The 19604-nt window shown below is 41.7% G+C and overlaps 1 protein-coding gene across 10 annotated transcripts in view; it reads right to left on the minus strand.

Annotated features, from left to right (window-relative positions):
• The window catches only part of enox2 (ecto-NOX disulfide-thiol exchanger 2), a 192214-nt gene that overhangs the window by 27849 nt on the left and 144761 nt on the right, over positions 1–19604 (minus strand). For all 10 annotated transcript variants that reach the window (XM_084352685.1, XM_084352690.1, XM_084352684.1 and 7 more), the window contains 4 exons: positions 16555–16710; positions 7977–8183; positions 3520–3753; positions 2002–2214 (listed from right to left, as the gene is read on the minus strand). In XM_084352685.1, coding sequence (XP_084208811.1) covers positions 2002–2214; positions 3520–3753; positions 7977–8183; positions 16555–16710 — 810 coding nt within the window. The remainder of the gene's footprint in view (positions 1–2001; positions 2215–3519; positions 3754–7976; positions 8184–16554; positions 16711–19604) is intronic.

Here is a 19604-nt window from a genome sequence, read left to right on the forward strand (position 1 = left end):
CAGAAACTGAACAATGGGACTCTCAATTGCTCTCACTGGGACCAGACCTTTAACTCCTGGGTTGTCTACATGTCGACATGTGATGTGGTGATGACAGCTGGTCTGAGTCTGTATCTTCTGTGTCAGATTCTGTCTTTGCAGTGATATAGTCATCTCTATCTGTTGTCATGTGGGTGGTCACGGAGGAGTGTATGGGTGGTCTGTGTATCCCAGAGGTCCTAATGTACACGAAGGAGGGGAGAGCGGGGGTCAATATGACTGCCAGCTATGTGTGTGTGTGTGTGTGTGTGTGTGTGTGTGTGTGTTTGCAGAGCAGCGAGAGAGAGAGAGAACAGTACAGGGATCAATAGCATCTTCCCAGCACCCTGTAATTTGATGGAGCAGATCGATGTTGAAGTCAGAGAAGAGAGGAAAGGGTAGAGACTCTGTGTGTGTGTGTGTGTGTGTGTGTGTGTGTGTGTGTGTGCGTGTGTGTGTGTGTGTGAAAACATTTCTGTATTCTACTTCTTTTCAATATGGTAGAAAGAAGTTCAAATGGAAACTCTTCACAGCGAGGTCTGTGGATTATCTTTAGAAAGAGGGACATTGTTTCTGGAAAGGCAAAATGCTTTTGAGTCTTTGAAATGCATTATTTTTTCAACGCTTTGAGCACCACAAATGAAATTCTCTGCAGCTTTATTGTATTAGTGTAGCAGCCGAAGATTGAGAAGCCAATATCTCAGAGCCCGGGCACATAAAACGAAAGCCATCTGCATGGTTTGAACCCTCTAGGGACTAAGTAATACTTTTTTTGTGACTTGGGTGAACTGACCTTTAAGGCGACATATTCCATCAGAGACAGACCCTATGCGGATGGCAACAAAAAGCATCGACAGGCTGCTTTTACTTGGTATGGGCAGAGAGTTGTTCCCAAGCGAAACTTGTAAAACCGTCTCACAGGAGTCCAGTCTCTATGTTATCATTAATATGGCCAGCAATGCACCAAGAGGAAGGCAAAGTCATGAATAGGAATGTGTTTGCATTGGCTGAAATGAGGGAGGACGGCTAATACAAGGACAGCAACTCTGCTTCAGTTAATGTGGTTTATAGCCTACAAACACAGCCACATACATCTTCTGTGTGTTCTTCACTGAATACACGATAAATGAAACAAAAACTGGAAACTTTACCTCGTTTTCAAGGATGTTTACATCCTATTTAACATGCATGCGGAGGGATAAGTGGAGACAAAGTGCTGCAGGCGTTGGTGTAAACCAGCAGCTGCTCAGCCAAAGCTGTCAGAGGTGGGTAGGGCGGCAGACTTCGCCTTTGGCCTTTCATCAATTGTAACGAGCCAAGCGTGCATCTACTCTATATGTTTGTATTCATGCAGTGAACGTGTTGGGCTACTTACTACTTTCGTCTGAAGGCAGCTTGAATAATATTCCAGTCAAGTCACTGGCACCAGTATTATTTTTCCTTGTAATGTGTAAAATATGTATATATCTGAAGAATTAAGGACACTGAATGCCTTTTGGTTGTTAGGAAAGAAGTCAGACTTACCTTTCACATCACCCCAAACTAGCATGAAACAACCTTTATATTCACAGTGTGCACTCCTTAGCGATTAATACTGTGCACACATGCTCTGTGCACCACGTGAGTGTCAATGAGGGACTGCGGACATTATCATACTTACTTATTTGCAGCATTTCAGGCTCAAAGTCTTGACTGGGATTTTGCCTTCATTTGTGAATAACTGGCTGTATGTTTCTCCTACAATCTACAGTATGTCAAGGAAACTTACACTGATCCAGCCAAGCATGGAGCGACTCATTCCTATCCTCCTCCTGTACATATACTTCAAAACAAGGAGTATTATGTATTCTAGTAAACTTTAAATGAGATACCCTCTCCCCCTCAATGTGTGTGAGTGATCCTGAATTAATCTCTGGCCTTTATACAAAAATAATAAGATGTAATACTGTCTGTAGTGTGTGTGACTGAGAACACAAGACTCACATTGACCCACTATGCCAGCCAGAGCGGTCTTAAACTTGTCTTTGGCCTCCTCCATCTCCTTCTCGTGCTGGCTCTTCTCGCCCGTCAGCCGGCGGATGTGGCCGTTGGAGGACTGGATCATGGAGTAGAAGTTGTTGGCGTTCCTGCGGTTGACTTCACCTCGTTCCAACCAGGTCAAGAGCACACGCACCGCTTCGGGAAACTTGCCGTCGTCTGAGGTTCAAGAGGTTTGAACACAGAGGAAGGAACAGTCAGGAAAGCAAAGATAAATTATTCATGCACAGTCCCAGGACACTAATGCTTGCGAGCCAAAAAAGATTACAAAGCCTTGTAAAAGTGAACATGATTATCATAATCCATGTGAGACAAGACTGTAGTATAAAGACAAATAAAGGCAAGCAAGCAATTTTTTATTTGTTGAGTGAAAAGTCAACAATACAAACTCCGGGTTTATGCAAGGTAACGCTGAAATTATTAAAATAACGCCACAGGAAAGTGAAGAGAACAATGACAATAGAACAAAATTGAAACAAAAGGAGTGACTGTCATACTCTTTAACAACACCTGCAGGAAATGGAGTAAGTAAAGTGAGAGGATGAAACCCTTTTAGTGGCCGCCTGTCATCAAAAGGACAAAACAGGTTTGGAGTGCAGGAATATAACTGGCCCTGAAAACAGCTAAACCTCCCCTTTTTCCCTCTGGGTGGAAGACTCAGGAGAGAATAAACCTAAATCTGCAGCGAATAACCGTGATGTGTGTTTTCCCAACAGCAGCCAAAAGTGATCAGAAACAAATCCGTGGATACAACAGCAGCGTTTCAGACTTCTTTACACCCGGGCCAGGGAAGGCAGGGCTGAAAAAGACTTGCAGATGGCAGAGTGGCAGAAAGTCACAGCCATTTTGTTATCGTGCAACTGTGACTGAAACCTGGAAGTGTCATTGCTCATTAGAGGAACAAGTTTATTCAGCCAGAAACTCGACATAAAGGGGGTGAAAGGAGAAAATGGAAAGGATGAGCCGAGAAGAAATAAGAGTGCAGGGGGGAAGGGAGAGGAGGAAGGACAAGATAAGAGAGAGGAGCATGTGCTGAGGGGAGAGTAAACCGATCTACCGTGTTTAACAGCCTCTGTGTAACGTCCTTTGAAAACAAATTCCCTGAATTTGTTAGGACATCAGAGAAACTGCTTTGTCAGTTTCACCAGCTGCAGCTTAGGACCATTCCTGTAACCCTTTGGTTGCATTGGATGCCCACTGCAAGCACAAAATCATACCTTATTCCCTACCCTGTGTGTTGGAACAGAAGTGCCATGAGTGGATCCATTTTTACTTGAGTTTGCTTATTAACGTGACAATACATTTACCTTGTAAATTTAAAATCCCCTTATATTAGTTAAAGAAAATATTCTTGTTCCACATGTGCCAAGATTTGGCTTCTTTACCGAGCTCTGTTTCTTATGCGGTATCGTATAACATGCATATTGTATTGCATACATTTTATATTTTGGCATGTCGACCAACCTTTGATCTTGTCTCCCAGCTGGCTACACTCGTGCTCTGAGTAGTGGACGATTGGAGGAGGGGAGGGCGGTCGGAGACGATCCTCCTCCATCTTGCGCCGGTGCCTCTCCTCTCTGGCCAACATGCGCTGGCGACATTCCCACTCGTAGAGGTCGTCTCTGGCCTGGGCGAAGTCAACATGAAGACGGCCAGTGTCTTTTTTGTCTGTGCTGGAGCCTAAACGGACACGATAACCTAAAGGAGACAAAAGATGTAAAAAATTATATAACATAAAACAATTGGCAGGAGAAAGGAAAAGGTAGATATGATTGGAGAAGCAGGCGGGCCATCGAGGAGCTCGCCCATTAAAATGGTAAAAGTAATCTTTCTGCTCGACAGTCTGATGAATCCTGATGACTTTGGCGACCAAGGTTTGGCATTACGGCTGTCACCATCGTGCTTTTTTTGGAGCCAGAAGTGACCATGTTTGGACGTGAGAGCGGAGCTGGGAAGCACATGCATGTCGACATCTCTATTCTGACTCATGATAACAATCACAAGGTAGACCAAAGCACAGCTGTACCGGCTGTTTTCCTCATCACATTTGTATACAGCCAGCGCCCCTGACTTTTCCTGTAGAGCCATTATCACATGAGCATGCAAGTTGCCTGCAGAGCAACTTAAACCTAGACTGCCTTCTAATACATGTCACCTATACAGTGTTTCCCACACATATAATTTACTTGGGCGACCATTTTAGCATTTTATTTTTAATCTGTCTGAGAGAACGTCATCCGTGATCGATCTGCCCTCCCTCTTCCCCTCCTGTCTGCAGTCAGTCACACATGCACATCAACATACTATATATATATATATTTGCATATGTTATACTTGCTCAGCATCCATCAATAATGACAAAACACGCCTTGGAAATTTAGAAAACTTTACATATTTTGAGTGCTGACGTTATTTATCTATTTTGTTTGATATTTTTATGTTTTCGTTTGTCCTTTAGTTTTCATTTTCATGCTGTGTCTGTAAATGTGTACTGTTTGTTCTTTATGCCTCTTGAATACCGTCTCACAGAAGAAATGGTTGTAGCTGTTATGAGATATCTGACAGCAGAGAGCAACAAGAAACAAAGCAGGAGAGAGAAGAGGATGACATGTGACAAAAGGTCCCTCGTCGTTTTCAGACTGATGAAGCCTGAATGCATCTAATTTCTGACAGCTGCTAACTTCACACTTCTTAGTCTGATCCGGCGTTCACACTTTTATTGATCATTGCTAATTTCTCAGTGATTTTGTAAATATACTATATGATAATCACTCCAGTCTTACATCTGCTAGACCAATATGGGGGGAAAAAATGAGCAACTGCGCGTCTTTTTAATGCAAATGAAAAAGATGCCTGGAGGCCTAAATCTGAGTCAACACATGAAAAAAGAAGCAGGAGAGCAACAAACATGAGCTTTACTCGACGTATATGTTGCAGGGTTTCTTTCTGGGCCAGTCACCTTCCATCGCCTTCCACAGACTTAACAGATAACAAACCACTGAGCAAGCTCTCTATTACCTCTCTCTTTAAACTTTTATTAGCTTTTTTGCTTGTTGGACCTTGTCATTTCAGGATATATATATATTGTAATTGTATGGTTTTGCTGAGTTCAGAAGGCCTGCGTCGTTTTGTCAATACACAAGAGAGACTGGAGGCCAATTACTCCTCTAGTGGCACTGAAAGACCACAATATCCCTCATTACCTCACTACTCCCCTCTTATCATCACGCTCTCCTCCTTACTCAATTTTCACTAATGGCTGGTTGCGGAGCTGAAGTGAAATCATGCCCATTTTCTGATTTAATTGGTTGAAATGCTCAGAAAGAGTGTTTATGTGCGTGTGTGTAGCTGGACACAGTAATGATCCCCGGTGCGATTCACTGTCAGGCCCAACACACTCATCATAAGAGAAGGAGGGGGGTAGTGGTGCACATGGCAGCGCAAACAGGGAAAAGAAAGGGGGTGAGTTCGGGGGTTTCTAATTCAGTCCGCTCTCTCTGCTTCAGGCTCCCAATCTCACACTACTTCAATATTTCATACGAGGAGGTCTCAGGGTGCTGGGGCTGCTGGAGTGCATGTCTTTTGCTGGGCACTGTGTTTGCATAGGGTGTGTATGTGTAAGTGTTTGTGTGTGTGTGTGTGTGTGTGTGCATGTGTGTGTGTGTGTGTGTGTGTGGGGGGTATTATTTATGGGAAAACTACACAGCTCTGTCATCTGGCTTATATATGGGCCTCAGCTCCCACATCTCACAGTAAGAATAGCAGCAGATGAAATCACAGGGATCTCTCATTCAAACTAATTCACACACACACACACACACACACACACACACACACACACACACACACACTTGGAAATGCATGAACACACACTTAATAATGCTGGGAATAATGCTGAATTGGTTGCTAGGTTAAATGGGTTTTTTTAAAGTGGGAATGTACAGAGATTTAAGACTCCTGGGTTCCAGAAGCTGCTGTGAAAATCAGGGTGAGTTAAAAAACCATACGCTGGTGTCATATGGATAATAAAGCTGCTTTTTATTACTTTAAAGGTTCACAGAACAAAACTTCTGCATACCCGTGGATCACCATGTGTGTAGAAGAAGACCAAGGGCGGACAAAATCAGAATAACAACCTCCTACACTCTTCTGATGCTGCTTCTTGTTTCTGATTCCATGTCCCCTTCAGGGACAGGCTCTTGAAGGCATCGTTAACCTTCAACCAAGATTGCATAATTATATTTACCTTCTTGCTGCTAAATGAGGAAAATAGGTTAAAGAATATTGCATTTCTTTACATTCTGTGAGATTATTTTGCTTATTTATTTGACAAAAAAAGCCAACACAGCTTTTGAAACATTGATAACTCTCCATCTCCCAGCTGAAACTATGAGGGGCGAGACTATTGGATTCAGTAGCTATGCAATACAATACACAGCCGTCTTTGACGTAACGTCAACACTGTTAATTCTTCACTCTGTTGATATTTTTAGTTTACTTGTTGATTGTTTTAAACTCAAATTCTGGACATATCTTACACATTACACCTTCGATAGTCATCTATATTTTCTATAGTCTAACTCTTACTTTTCTCAGACATTGCGAGCGCACCAAATCATAACTCATAACCCAATAGAGTCGCTAAGAGGCAGAAGCCGCCGGTTCTCATATATATTTCCTCCCTCTGAAGTGCGATTTTAATGTTATTTTAATGAAGTTCTTCACATGTTAAAAGGGATTATCCTGAATAATTTAATGTTCACTTAGGTTTGCGGTATGGCCACGAGTTTTAATAATTCACCATTTCTGAGAAATCATATTTTTGACTAAGTTTTGAAAGTTGGATGGCTCTAAATAATACAATACCCATGAGCCTCTTGTGTACGTTGCTATGGAGAAGAAGGCAGAGCTTGTGTTGTTGCAGCTGTGAACACTGATGCTGGATCCATTCACAACTTACCCAGAATCCAAAAGTGATTTATTTAAGCTGCACATTGTGAAATAATTTGTCTCAACAGTATAATCTTTAGCTTTCATTCACAGTTAGCAGTGCACGTAATACAATTTTAAAGATCCCCTGCAGACAAGTTTAACACTGTACTTTGACTAATAATGTCTTTCTGGTGTGGTTTTTTCTCACAAAAAGTTCTATTATCTTATTAAAATCCTTCTCTCAAAACTCACTCTCCCTCATTAAAAAATCCTGGATCTACGATTCTGCAAATATGCGTCGTTTCAAAAGTTTAACTACTTCACGGGAGATGTCTCCTCCTTCACTAAAACGTCCATTCTCGGTGTCTTTGGAGGCTTCAAGTTCCAAGGTCACACTTGTTTAAGTTCAGTATTGATGTCACAAATCCTTTCTAATAAGCCCGCCTCCTCAAAACGGATTTTCAAAGAGCAGAGAAAATTTACTCTTGCAGCAGTGAATGTGAAAACAGCCTTCTGGTGTCAAACTCTGCACATACGCCATTCTACACAGTGACTGTAGGAACCAGACATTTAGCAGAAGACGTCAAACCTGAACACCAACTTGCTGTAGGTCAGAGCAGCCACAGCAACTACAGCCAACAACAGCAAGGAGATGAAGAGGTGAGAGATGAGAAGACCTCCCCAGACTCCCTTATAAAACTGCTCAGTTTTGAAAGTCGTTGAGAAAGGAGAAAGTTTGTGAACTTTATTTGGGCCTTCTTGAAAATTTGGCTAAACTTATACATTCATTTATTTCTTTTTTAGTGTAAAAATGCATGTATAGCACCCCCTGTTTCCATGTTCATGAGTGACTATGGGAAAAGTGAACTGTGGGGAATCTCTATTCTTGCTTGTTATTTATTCAAATGGCCCTGACAAAAACACACTACACTATTATACCTCACTCAGCACTCAGACAATTAGTAAGATGAAGAGTGACCACAGCTCACCGGACAGGAAGAGAGCTTTGTCCACAGTGAACTCTTCAGCGAATCTGATATGGCAGAAGTTCTTCTTGCTCTTGCGTATGGCTGTGATGTCACCGCACTGTCCGAAGACCTCCATGATGAGCTGCTCGGTGGCGTTCTCTGGCAGACCGCCGACAAACACCGTCTTACACCCTGGAGGGCGGTCTCTTGTGGCTGGAGGGGGAAGGTCTGTTCGAAAGTAGCGGAACAAAGCAGAGAAGGCACCGTTATATATGTGTGAGCCAACCAAGACAGGGAAGAACTGAGTGATGAAACTCCGTGCAGTTGCATTTACGTCGAGGTTGTACAAACAACTCAAGAAATGATTCAGCTGTCTCCGAGCACTGAAGCTGTTGATGTTGAGTATGAATTATGCTCTTTGACACGCTGAAAACAATATATCCAATGGCAAGAACATGCTGTTTTGATTACATCGCTGCTTGAGATCATGTTGGCAGACCAGAGGAGTAGGTTTTATTTCCTCTCTTTGGTTTCACTCAAAAAGAAATATGTATGCCTCCTTGTATAGTCAATAAAAGACAATTCAAATAACAATATCTGAACAGAGAGACAAGAAGCAGCTGCTCACTTGTAGCGTGAATCCAAAATAATATCTATTCAATTCTAACCTCAAATGCCATATTTGAATATACAACAAGTAACAAAAGCCAGTGAATAATCTCCCTACCAGGTGGATCAACATATTAAACATGCATATAAGTTAAAAATACAGACGAGAATATGATGGAAGTGAAATCCATCCATACAAACAGAAACTGAGCCTTATTATACACAATAGGGAAAAGTGGCGCACAAGGAGTCGGCCATGATAAAGCATCAAATCCCCTCATCATAACCAAGGAAAACAAAAGCAAACACATTATATCCAGGAGGCATAAATGACAAATAAATCCCAGGAACAATCTGAGGTCACACTCCACATCCACACTGAGAGGAATACGGGCCAGGTCGGTCACGTAAACATTCAAAGAGGAGGATTTTAAGAACAACATAGTTAGAAAAACAGACCACATTCTGGAGCTGTATGCTGGCAGAGTTCAATTTAGTCATATTTAAAACAAAGCACTTATGACCTAAAAAATGATAAAGCTTAATGCATGAATAATGATAACTTGGAGCAATATGCTCAGATCATTTTTTGTTAAATAAATGTTAATATCAAACCATTCCATGCATGAAAATGAAATCCTTTTTGGCCACAAAGTGATTGCGAATCCTCTCATGTGGAAGGTCCCCTGCACTGCAGAAATCACTTATTCAACACAGATGAGTGTTGACTGATCTAATCTCCAATAGATCAAGCTTCTCATCCATGATGAATGTGATTAGCTGGGTCTATGAGGAGTGCACCGGCTAATCAGTGGAACGCTGAGAACGCTGTATTTCCGGATGTCTGCTAGAAAGGCCGTGCAATCAGAGTTACTGATGCTCCCGCCCCTGTAGATATCGATACTCTGAAATGAACTGGGGCTGAACTTGGTTGGATACCTGAGGTGCATCATAAGGGCCCGGCTGATCGGCACCAAGTGGAGTAATTCAGATATCTTGGGGTCTAATTTAAGTGTAATCAAACAGATTTCAAGCCTGTCAAACTGAAAAACGCTCCTGCGGCAAAACCACTGGTAATCAGCAGAGAAGTCTGTTCTGTATAACAAACAGTTGTGCAACAGATTTTTGCCTTCTGGTTCCTCCTTTAAACTCCTATTAGCCAAAGCAAACCTATGAAAACCCTCAACACCCCCTGCCAACTCTCAGCCCAAGTCTATTAGGAAGAGAATAACTAACTCAGGAACCAAATCTCATCATTTTCAGGTTCATCATTTCAATACTAGAATACTAGAATAGGATTACAAGCTTTAAAGCTCAAAAAACACATACATTTTCTCATTATGTCTTTCTGCAACGCTCTTTCTTAGCTCACGTCTCTTTAAAGCCCCTCCTATTGAATACCCAGTCTCCTCTGATTGGTTAGCTCGCACAGGCCTGACCCAGCACCACAAACAACAACAGGGCAGCCGCGCTAAATCAATTCTTCTGTGACAAATTAGCAGCTAGGCATAAATTATGCAAATGTGTAACTCTGTGACGTAGTGTGAGGTCACAAAGTCACAGAATCAAAGGGAGGGGACTACTGATGAGGCGTTTCAGGAGCAGTGTTTTCTGTGGGAGAGATGAGCTTCTGTTGGTGCAGACTTTGACCTTTTTAACTTTAACTTTTTAAATCTTTTACATGCACAAGAACCTACTGTGTATAAAAACAGGTCATGATAAAATCTAAATTTACTGCTTCTTTTTCACTCCAACCGTCAACTGCAGCACAAGATTTGGGTGGTGAAGAAAGAATAAAACACGCCACAGACTTGTTTTTCAGCAGGATGGCTGGCCTCCTACATGACTAAGTAAGGAGCACTGCAATTTGAGAAGATATCAGAATTGAGTTGCTATCGCTGCTTCACATTCAGTAGAGCCAGCTGTCGTTAGGGCTCCTATTAAAGATGCCTCCTAACAGTGTGATGGTAAATAAAACAGCCGTCTTACTGGAATACGTTTTCTACAAAAAGAAAAATATTTATGGGATGTCAGCAGTGAAAACACAACGATCCAAAGTCAGAGTCTTCTCCTGGCTAAAAAGATTTATCAGCTCATAATCCCCCTGCTGTCAGAACTCCTTGTACTCTCATGCAGTACTCTGAAGAGTTGCAAAAAACTTTCAGTTTCTGAGTCCGAGCCAGCGTGGTCTCTTTCTTTTAACTTTCTCCCACAGACAGATACCAGCCTCGCCTTCCCTCTGCCTCCTCTTTCCTTTGAATGTGACTGGTAAAGCAAAATATTGACTGAAGTTTCAGTGCTTGACCTCCATAGTTGGCAGATCAAACCAGTTTAGAGTTAATATGGACAGATGAAGTAAAGGAGGTGCAGAAAAAAGCTTGCGATGGCAAGAAAAATCTTTGCTGGCAGGAGCAACAAAGACTTCCAAATTAACTGACCTTTTTGGTCCATAAGTAGCTGACGGTGGTGATGGTGATGATGGGGAGAGCAGTGAGGACAAAGAGAGGAGAACAGGTGCAGTGCAGCAGGAACACAATATGTCATCTCGCAAATTAAATTAAACTTGTTTTGTAGAGGAAACTTTTAGATATTTTGGCTTCAGTTGGATCATTTGTGTGGCGCCAACAACTGTTTGCAGATAAATATGCTATCTTCTCTGCTACCTGCTGTGCTACTGAACCCTACTGTTCAGCACATTAGGACACTTTTATGCAAATGCACTGTGCACTGATGAACTATTCATGGCGTCACTGATTGAATTACAATAAATACACGATATCATACAATATATATGACAGTCCTGGTGATCGTATTAATTATGCAAATAAAAAGCAGGTGAACCTGCGGCAGAGAAAGACAGTGAGAGGACGGGGGAAGCAGCTTTGGCAGGATTCACTGTGGACATCATAACGTGTGAGTGCTGCTGCCAGACAGATAGTGAAATCTCATTTTTTGTCCAAATTCTAACTCGATTTGCGCGGCCCTTTGTGAGTAATTGTGAGACGGACACTTCAAGGCAGACAATCTTAAAATACAGAGAGTTTCTCTGACAGGATGCACGGTCGAGGGTAGAAAAAAAAAGAGAAAGAGACGGAGAGAACACATTATTAACAGGTTATGAAGACAATGTATCTGAAGTGTTTGATGTCTGCTTTATATTCTAAGATAATTGAAAATATTGTCCATTTTTCTGTAACAGCAGCAGCCGGTAGCTCCTCCAGATTTCATTACCTTTTCTGTTTTTATAACTGCCACTATAACCACTTTTTTGGGCTTTATTAATGAAACAAGTATTACCTACACTATGACAGACATACTTTTCATTTAGGCGCGCTGCCGAACACTACAATGCAATTTTTCTGGACACTTGGTTATTGATTTTGACTCTTAGTAAATCAGCAAACAGAATTTGGAGATATTATGACTCACTGGCTGACTAATAAGCTGGTTGATGTGTTTTTATTCTGACATGTTACTTTGGATAAATACAGACGCTTCTGCAAAGCAAACACACAGCTGATTCTCAGTCCAGCTCCGTCCCACAGGCCTGCTGCCTGCGTGGCCACCCACTGGTCTGCTACGCTAACACGGGTCATCACCATCCATCACTCCGACTGGCTAAACACCTTTTTATGGCCCGAGGGGCTGCCATGGGGAGGAGGCTTCGACTCTCACAGGACTGTTACTCAGAAGATAAAGTACATTTACACAAGCTCAAGTAAACGTATTTAGTTCATTCACGTCACACATGAACAAACAACAGGCGTGGACCTGCTCACATGAGGATTTAACAAACAGAGAAACAGACAGCAGTGTCAGTAAACACACTGCCAGTTTCTGCCTCGTCTGTTACTGGATTATTCAGTTTTTCATTGGGTCTTGGTTGACTGAGGAATTTAGATTTACTTTTTCTGTCTCTTTTTCAGTGAAAAACTACTTTTAAAGTTATTACATATTACTGGAAAGACTGAACAAACATCCACAGCATCACATTATGAGATTAATACGCTGACCTTTGGCATGACTGCGTTGATTTACTGAGAAACTATAATACTGAGAGAATGAAGATTTTTCAATTAAAGAAAAATTAATTAACTTAAGAATTGAGATGACAACAATTTCTTTTACTCAAGGGCAGCCCTAAAGACATCTTTATCAGCAGCGAGACAAAAGAAACAAACTGATCATAACATCCTGTGACATCCGTCTTCGTTTGAGCCAAGTGGAGTGTGTACATCTGTGAATATGTAACTCTCCACACACTACAAGGATCCTCAGAGCTCAAAAGAACACATTTCATCTCTCCTTAATATGAAGTATCTCTCCCTGACTGCCTTCAGTAGTTCGAAAGAGCAAGAGACGGACAAAATAAGAGTTTGATTTGAAATTTGATTGTCAAAGTGAGTCCACGGGTCCAAAGGTCGAGCACAGAGTTTCTGAAACCATTTAGTAAGGAAAAGACACGACACCATTTCAGATGAAGTGGGAAGTGAGTGAGTGGGAAGGAGGAGAAGGTGAAATATGTGTTGAGGCTGAATGTGGAGGGTCGCGACGAAAAGAAAAGAGCTTGATGAGGACGCACGCTGATGGTGAAGGTTAGGCGACAGTATGGGGGGTTGCTGCCGCTCTGTTACAGGTCAGCGAGAGGGGACGCTGCTTGAGTGTGTGCAACTACAGGGCAATGACTACTTGTGATGGACACCATAGGCAACCTTTATATTTGCAGCGAGTCTGAATGCATCAATGCTCGCTTCCCTTTGCTCGTCTCATACTGTACAACTACTCGAACCATCTGCATCCCAAATACAGCTCACAGCAATACTTCTCTTAACTGATCTCTGAGGGCTACTCATCATATTCATATATCGTTTACATGGGTCAATAATCAACACTAAAAATGATGAAGTTGTAACACATGGCAGAGATTTTGGAACATGTTCTTCATCTCTTAATATATTTATCCTCCAAAGTACTTTTGACAACATGCAGCATGAAATAATGATTCGCCTCCATCATCAATGTTCTCTCATTTCCCCCTCAGCCTTATCTGACGGGGAGCAGACACAGCTTCAGTGAGACAGCTGTTATAACCTCCCCAACAATAACACTTACTTTAAACACATTTTACCTTTGTGATGTGATGGGCCTGGCGGATTTTTTTTTTTTTTTGCGCAAGAACAAATAACTTGTCAAACTGCTTATTTCCAGAAATTGGTGACATGTGCCTGTTTCATGAAGTGATTGTGTAAGCTTTGTTCCCTTGGGTGGAAAATACCCAATAAGGTGTTACATCCATCTATCAATTTCCCACTGCCTGACTGCAGAGGTTTTCCGGACATATCCCAGATGTCCTTCTCTCCAGCCATGTCCTTCAGTGCCTTGAGGGGGATCCGGAGGCACTTTCGGTCTAGGTGGAATACATAATCCCGACAGCATTTATTGGGTCAGACCCAGTGTCTCCTTCAAGCTGCACGTGCCTCCCTTCAATGCCAAGTACCAGCAGTTCTACTCCTTCTACTCCTGGAAGTCTGAGCTCCTGACCCTGTCCCGGAGGATGAGCCCAGACATCATATAGGCAAACCAATTTCGGGTGATTGCAGCCTCAATTTCCACTGTATACCGACTGGAAGAGTAGGACATTTTGCCTTGAGGCTCAGCTCACACACCAATTCACTTGCCTGGATGTATTTACCTGCTGTGATGTCAACCACTTGAGTTAGGCAGAGACATTTAAAAAGAGGAAACAAACCACTTAAAGCATTCAGAATAGAAAAGTCTGTAATGCCAGAGATGGCGGTTGTATGACACATATCCCATCCCGTCCCCATTAAAGACAATCATCTACTTATCTACAGCCAAACCAGGGAACACATCAGAAAATTGTGTTGTTGCACTGACGCCAGTGCACGGCTGAGATTCACGACAGTTTCATTTGATTTGGTGTGGCTGTCGATGGACTTTTAATAGGCATGGAAGAGGAGGAGATCACGCTGATGCACAGGTTTACCAAGAAAGGTGGGGTTACCCAAACATAAGACATTAAACTCATATTTGTTCAAGTGCTCTGATGAGATGCAGGTTTACAAAATCTTGCATTGACTTTAATTTTCAGACACAAAAGCTCTGTCCATATTTTAAACCATCAAGTGTCTGGATCTCACGCTCCCTCTTCACCTCATTACGAAGAAAGAAACACGTTTTAGTCGCCCTCACCCACATTTTTTTACATTAAGCTGCAAACCACCACAGTACAGTACATGCTGGTGGTCATCACACGATAAGAATCTAGAAGTCTATTTAATCATGAACAGACTTTAATACAATCCACAATCTTGCGAGATACACCAATCTGTATAAGTCTTTGAGTTGCTTTAAGTCGGCCCCTCGCCTGGGACCAATTTGTCTTTAGACGTGGCACCAGGAGCTGCTGGCCCCAACAACACAACTCCCAGGGTTTAGTAGCTTAAGTGTACAACGTAGAGCTGAATCTTACGGAGTTACTTGACTTTCATGAGAAGAATCAAGGCCAGGCAGCTTTCCTGAGATGTCTGCCTATTCGAAATACTTGGCTAAGAGATTAACTTCTTTTTGTGGGACTGAAATAGGTGACAGGCGAGAAGATCTTAGGCAGAGATGGGGATCAAAAAAGCGAGTGAAGAGTAACTGGGACAGAGTACAAAGGAAGGTGGAAAGAGAGTTGAAAGTTAAGTGTGATAACGACAAGGGTCCACAATAAAGCGTTGTGTCCGTGCATGAGTAAGGTTAAAACGGCTTCAGATTTTGGGGGCAAACATACACTTAAATAAAATATTAGGCCGTTTATGCATACAGGCCACAAACAACACAGACCAAAGCTGTATTTGAATTAGAGTAATTGTGACAGGCTTTCATGTTGTTTTGGAAATGCTTGACAAGCTGAACTCGCACACAGCCTCGGGGTTTATATGTACCTAGTTCATTTCCCTATTCTGATAACTAACTAGCAAGATGTTAAACTTTGAATCAGCTTTTCCCACTGCACCACGCTGTGACAGTTTATTGTGAGCCATAATGCACAACAACAGATAAACAAGCATAACTTTAAAACACTGTTATAGGTGCCGCAAAAGAACGATATTTACCTAAAGAATACAAGAGTGTGGGTTTTGTTTTGTGAAAGGATTGTAAACTCCCAAGCTGCGACGGCAGTGAGGAGGCTTTTGTTTTAGTTCACCTTGAAGATGACTTGTAAGACTTGTTTGAATAAAGTTCCCAGACAGAAACTTTTCTGTAGCAGGAAATCTGAAAAGCGAAGGTGGGATCAAGCAAAGCGCCCGCCCTCCACTACCTCTTTTCTAACTCCAGATAATTGGATGGCAGAGGAGAGAAAATATAAACAACCGCTTGTGCAGCACGTCTCTAGTCGGATAACATAAAGCGACTGAGAAAGTTTGTTGTGTGAATTCAGATACAGCACACGGTGATCACGTTAATGACTGGGCTGGAAGAAGAGGTAAAAAAAATGGAGAAGGAACAACACAGATGATCAACTCTTTGCGCAGGCGTTGTTGATTGATGTGTCTCCTATTGGAGTACCAAGTCAGAACAACATTTACATGAAGGTTCTTTGGTCTGTCATGAAAAAATATCTAGACTGTTCACAGAGATGGAAAATCTAAATAAACAAACATGACTTCAGCTATAACAACACAAATTTGCCAGGTATTAGTTTTTCTTGCATTCAGTGGAAATGAAGCAGATCTTCTGGGCTAAGTTGTAAAACAACTACTCAAAGAATTCAAAGGATCAAAAAACATACTCATTTGTAAATGTGTTAACCGATCAAAGGAAAATGGAAGTTAACTTTTAATATTTAAACTATGAAGGAAAAATTCATTCATTTGCAGATGGCTTTCTTAGTCTTCTACGATAGTACGTTAGACCTGTGATTATCAATTTGTCTACAGCGCGTGGGCTCACAGTGCAGGATCAGCATGATACTATGACTTACTGGGGTTGGGGGGAAACAGGGTGCAGCTCTTGCAGTGGATGATCTCCTTAACAAGTGGCACTTCCTGGGAGAGGGGGGCGGGCACCATGCTGAGACCGGGCATCATTGGATTCAGGGGGGTAATTCCAGCCATCATCCCGAGGTTCGGATCGAAATCTGGAGGCAGAAGAGAAATATGAATGAGATTCATGGAAAAGAAGCAACTCCTACGCAGCAACGTTTAAACACAGACTTGTTTCCAACAGATAACCTTTGGTCAGGTTTCACTACAGCCCATAGTTTCACGTTGTGCACTTATTCCCAGAGTGATTCTTCCATCAGCGAGAGTGACACACAAGCAGCCTACACATAATGGAGTACACATCCATTCATGAATAAATCATCTGGTAAACAACATGCATATTTTAAGAAGTTTTTAGTGAGCCACTCTCTCTGTCGCTCCCGCTGTTTGAATGATAACCTTAAAGATAATGTGCAGAGTTGGGTTCAAAACCTACCTAAGGGAGAAGCTTTATTTACAATATCGATTTACACTGCAGCGCTGGCATCCACAGCCAACACGTGTGCTTTTATGTGCACATGCGTCCCAGTATGGAGCTTTTTGAAATGGAAATGAGGCTGCCCTCCAGTATGTGCCTCAGCATCACCTGCAGAGGATTTGGAGTTGACAATTATGCCGCAGGGCGTGTGATGTTTATGCACCTGTGTATGTGCACTGCTCGCTTAAACAAATCCTTCACTAGAGATTATACACACGCCGTAATATATGAGACGTGTAGCAAAATCGAACCGACACACTGGGGAAATATTACACAAGGTGTTCTTGCTGACTGCAACACACAGTTGATAAAGCAATTATCATTAAAATGCATCACAAACAAGCAACATAATGACAAGTATCAGCCATATTTTCTACCTTTACAATGATATAAATATTCAATTTAGATTGACACTGTCGGAGGTGTTAATTAACCTTATGGTTGTCATCGAGGTTGCACTTTGCAGTGGTGTTGATCTGGACTGCGTTGTATTGAAAAGGTGTTTCTAACATTCTGAATGTTCAATTTATAAACACGATGGGGTAAAAATATATTAGAAACCCACCAACCACTTATTACAACCTCTAAAAAAAGACTGAATTAACACCTCCAGAAAAGTTTTGTTTGATAATCTTTATATGAAGCAGAGCTGTGGCACTGACTGGCATCGCGATTATATAGGTGTCAGGTGTCAAGAGGCAAGGGAGCGTATTTAAGCAGGTTTCTTTAGCTTTTCTAACCTTGATTTTCAATGTGCAACAGTGAAATGTTACTTAACACTATCATAATAACTGAGTTGTATTGTGTATCATTCTTTATTTGGTTATAGATTTTTATTTCATAACTCTGTTTTTATTCATAAAACTGTAATTGTAATGTAATTTCATGGCTATTCTGCAACCAGTTGGCTAGAACTGAACATTCAGTTATTATATCAACCGCTACTGACACAGTTCAACACTGTGGCAGTTGAACTGACACGGTAACATGCACCATTTTGCTTCTTTTATCTAGTTCCCAAATGACCTTGTTGGAGCATCATCTGCAGCTTTTCTTACAACTGTGTCATTTCTATGATCAGCTTACTGCTGACCAAGCTGGCCACGAACCATGAGAATGAAAACCCTGACACTGTGATAATTTTATTCGTTGCTAAAAATATATATTTTGATAAGAAGGAATTCAGGAGTTTTCAACATATAACACATTTTAGTTTGTTACATACCTATGAGTGAGTAAAATTTGATGTTGCTAAAGGGGACTGTTGGGCCTTGGCAGAGGTATGTGCTCTACTGAGTGCCATCCTAGTTTCATGATGTTACTTTTCATGGCAGTGGCGTTGTCACCATCCTCTCAACATTCAGTCAATCACAAGCTCCCTGCCTCTTAAGGTGGCAAGAGCAACAACTCCTCAACAATTTATCAGCAATGTGTTGCCAATTAGCACGTCAGCTGGAGCAGCAGCAGTGCCAAGTATTTATAAACCAACCTGCTAGTTAGTGCTGTAAATAATCACAGTAAAAGGTGATATGAAATAAAAATTAAGTCCAATAAACCTCTGTGATCATGGAAATAAGCATGATGAAATAACTTTATGTATTTTAATTATTCACTTAAAGTTCATGGCGACATTACCCTCTAACAGAGAATAACAGCAGCCATCATAATGTGGCTTCCATTACAATCCCGACTAATTTGATCCACTAAAGGGGCAATAATATTTACTGTTCTACAGTATACGCCATTAACTGGAAATAGATACTACATTTTCTTGTAAATGCTTTCCTCTAAATCTGCAGTAAGAGAGAAAATGGATGAATCAAATGACACTCAGTGAAGGAGAACAAAGAAATATGCACATTACAGAAGACTCAGAATAGGTCCCTGGAGCCATGGAGGGTGTAATAAAGACGTTGGTCTGATAAAACTGGCTGAAGGACAAAAATGAGGAAAGAGAAACAGAGGCCACATAGACGGAAGAAAACACACAAGCCAGATGGACTACATTAAAGGAAAATGGATGGAAACTATACGTCTATTGATGACCTCGCCATCAGTCTCTAACCAGGTGTCAGAGTGAGAGAAACAGGTGATAAGAAGGACCCTAGTTGCCAGGCGATTGATTGCTCCTTCTGCGCGTTAAGGTGACGGAAAAGAAGACGGATAGCAGGAGGGAAGATAAGAAAGTGTGGATGGGAGATGTGAGGCTGGTGCAATAACCAACCTGAATGCCAAACACTTTGCATCGGAAAAAGACTGAGGAAGCAAAAATATATACGCCGAGACTTTAACTCAGTGCTGTGGGAGGTGGCACCACCGAGGGAAACACTGGGAAGAATATCTAGGAAATAATATTACTGGAAATTATATTTCATTTGCTGTCAGGCCAGCGCTCTTTTGTTCCGCTGGCAAAATTAGAAAACATGCTTAATGAGTTCATATGTTGTATATTGATGGAAAGCAAACTAGATTTCAGCTCATATGAAGGAAACGATCTGGTTACATCAGGGC

This window comes from Pagrus pagrus, assembly GCF_965226575.1.
Source record: "Pagrus pagrus genome assembly, chromosome: 5".
Lineage (NCBI taxonomy): Eukaryota > Metazoa > Chordata > Actinopteri > Spariformes > Sparidae > Pagrus > Pagrus pagrus.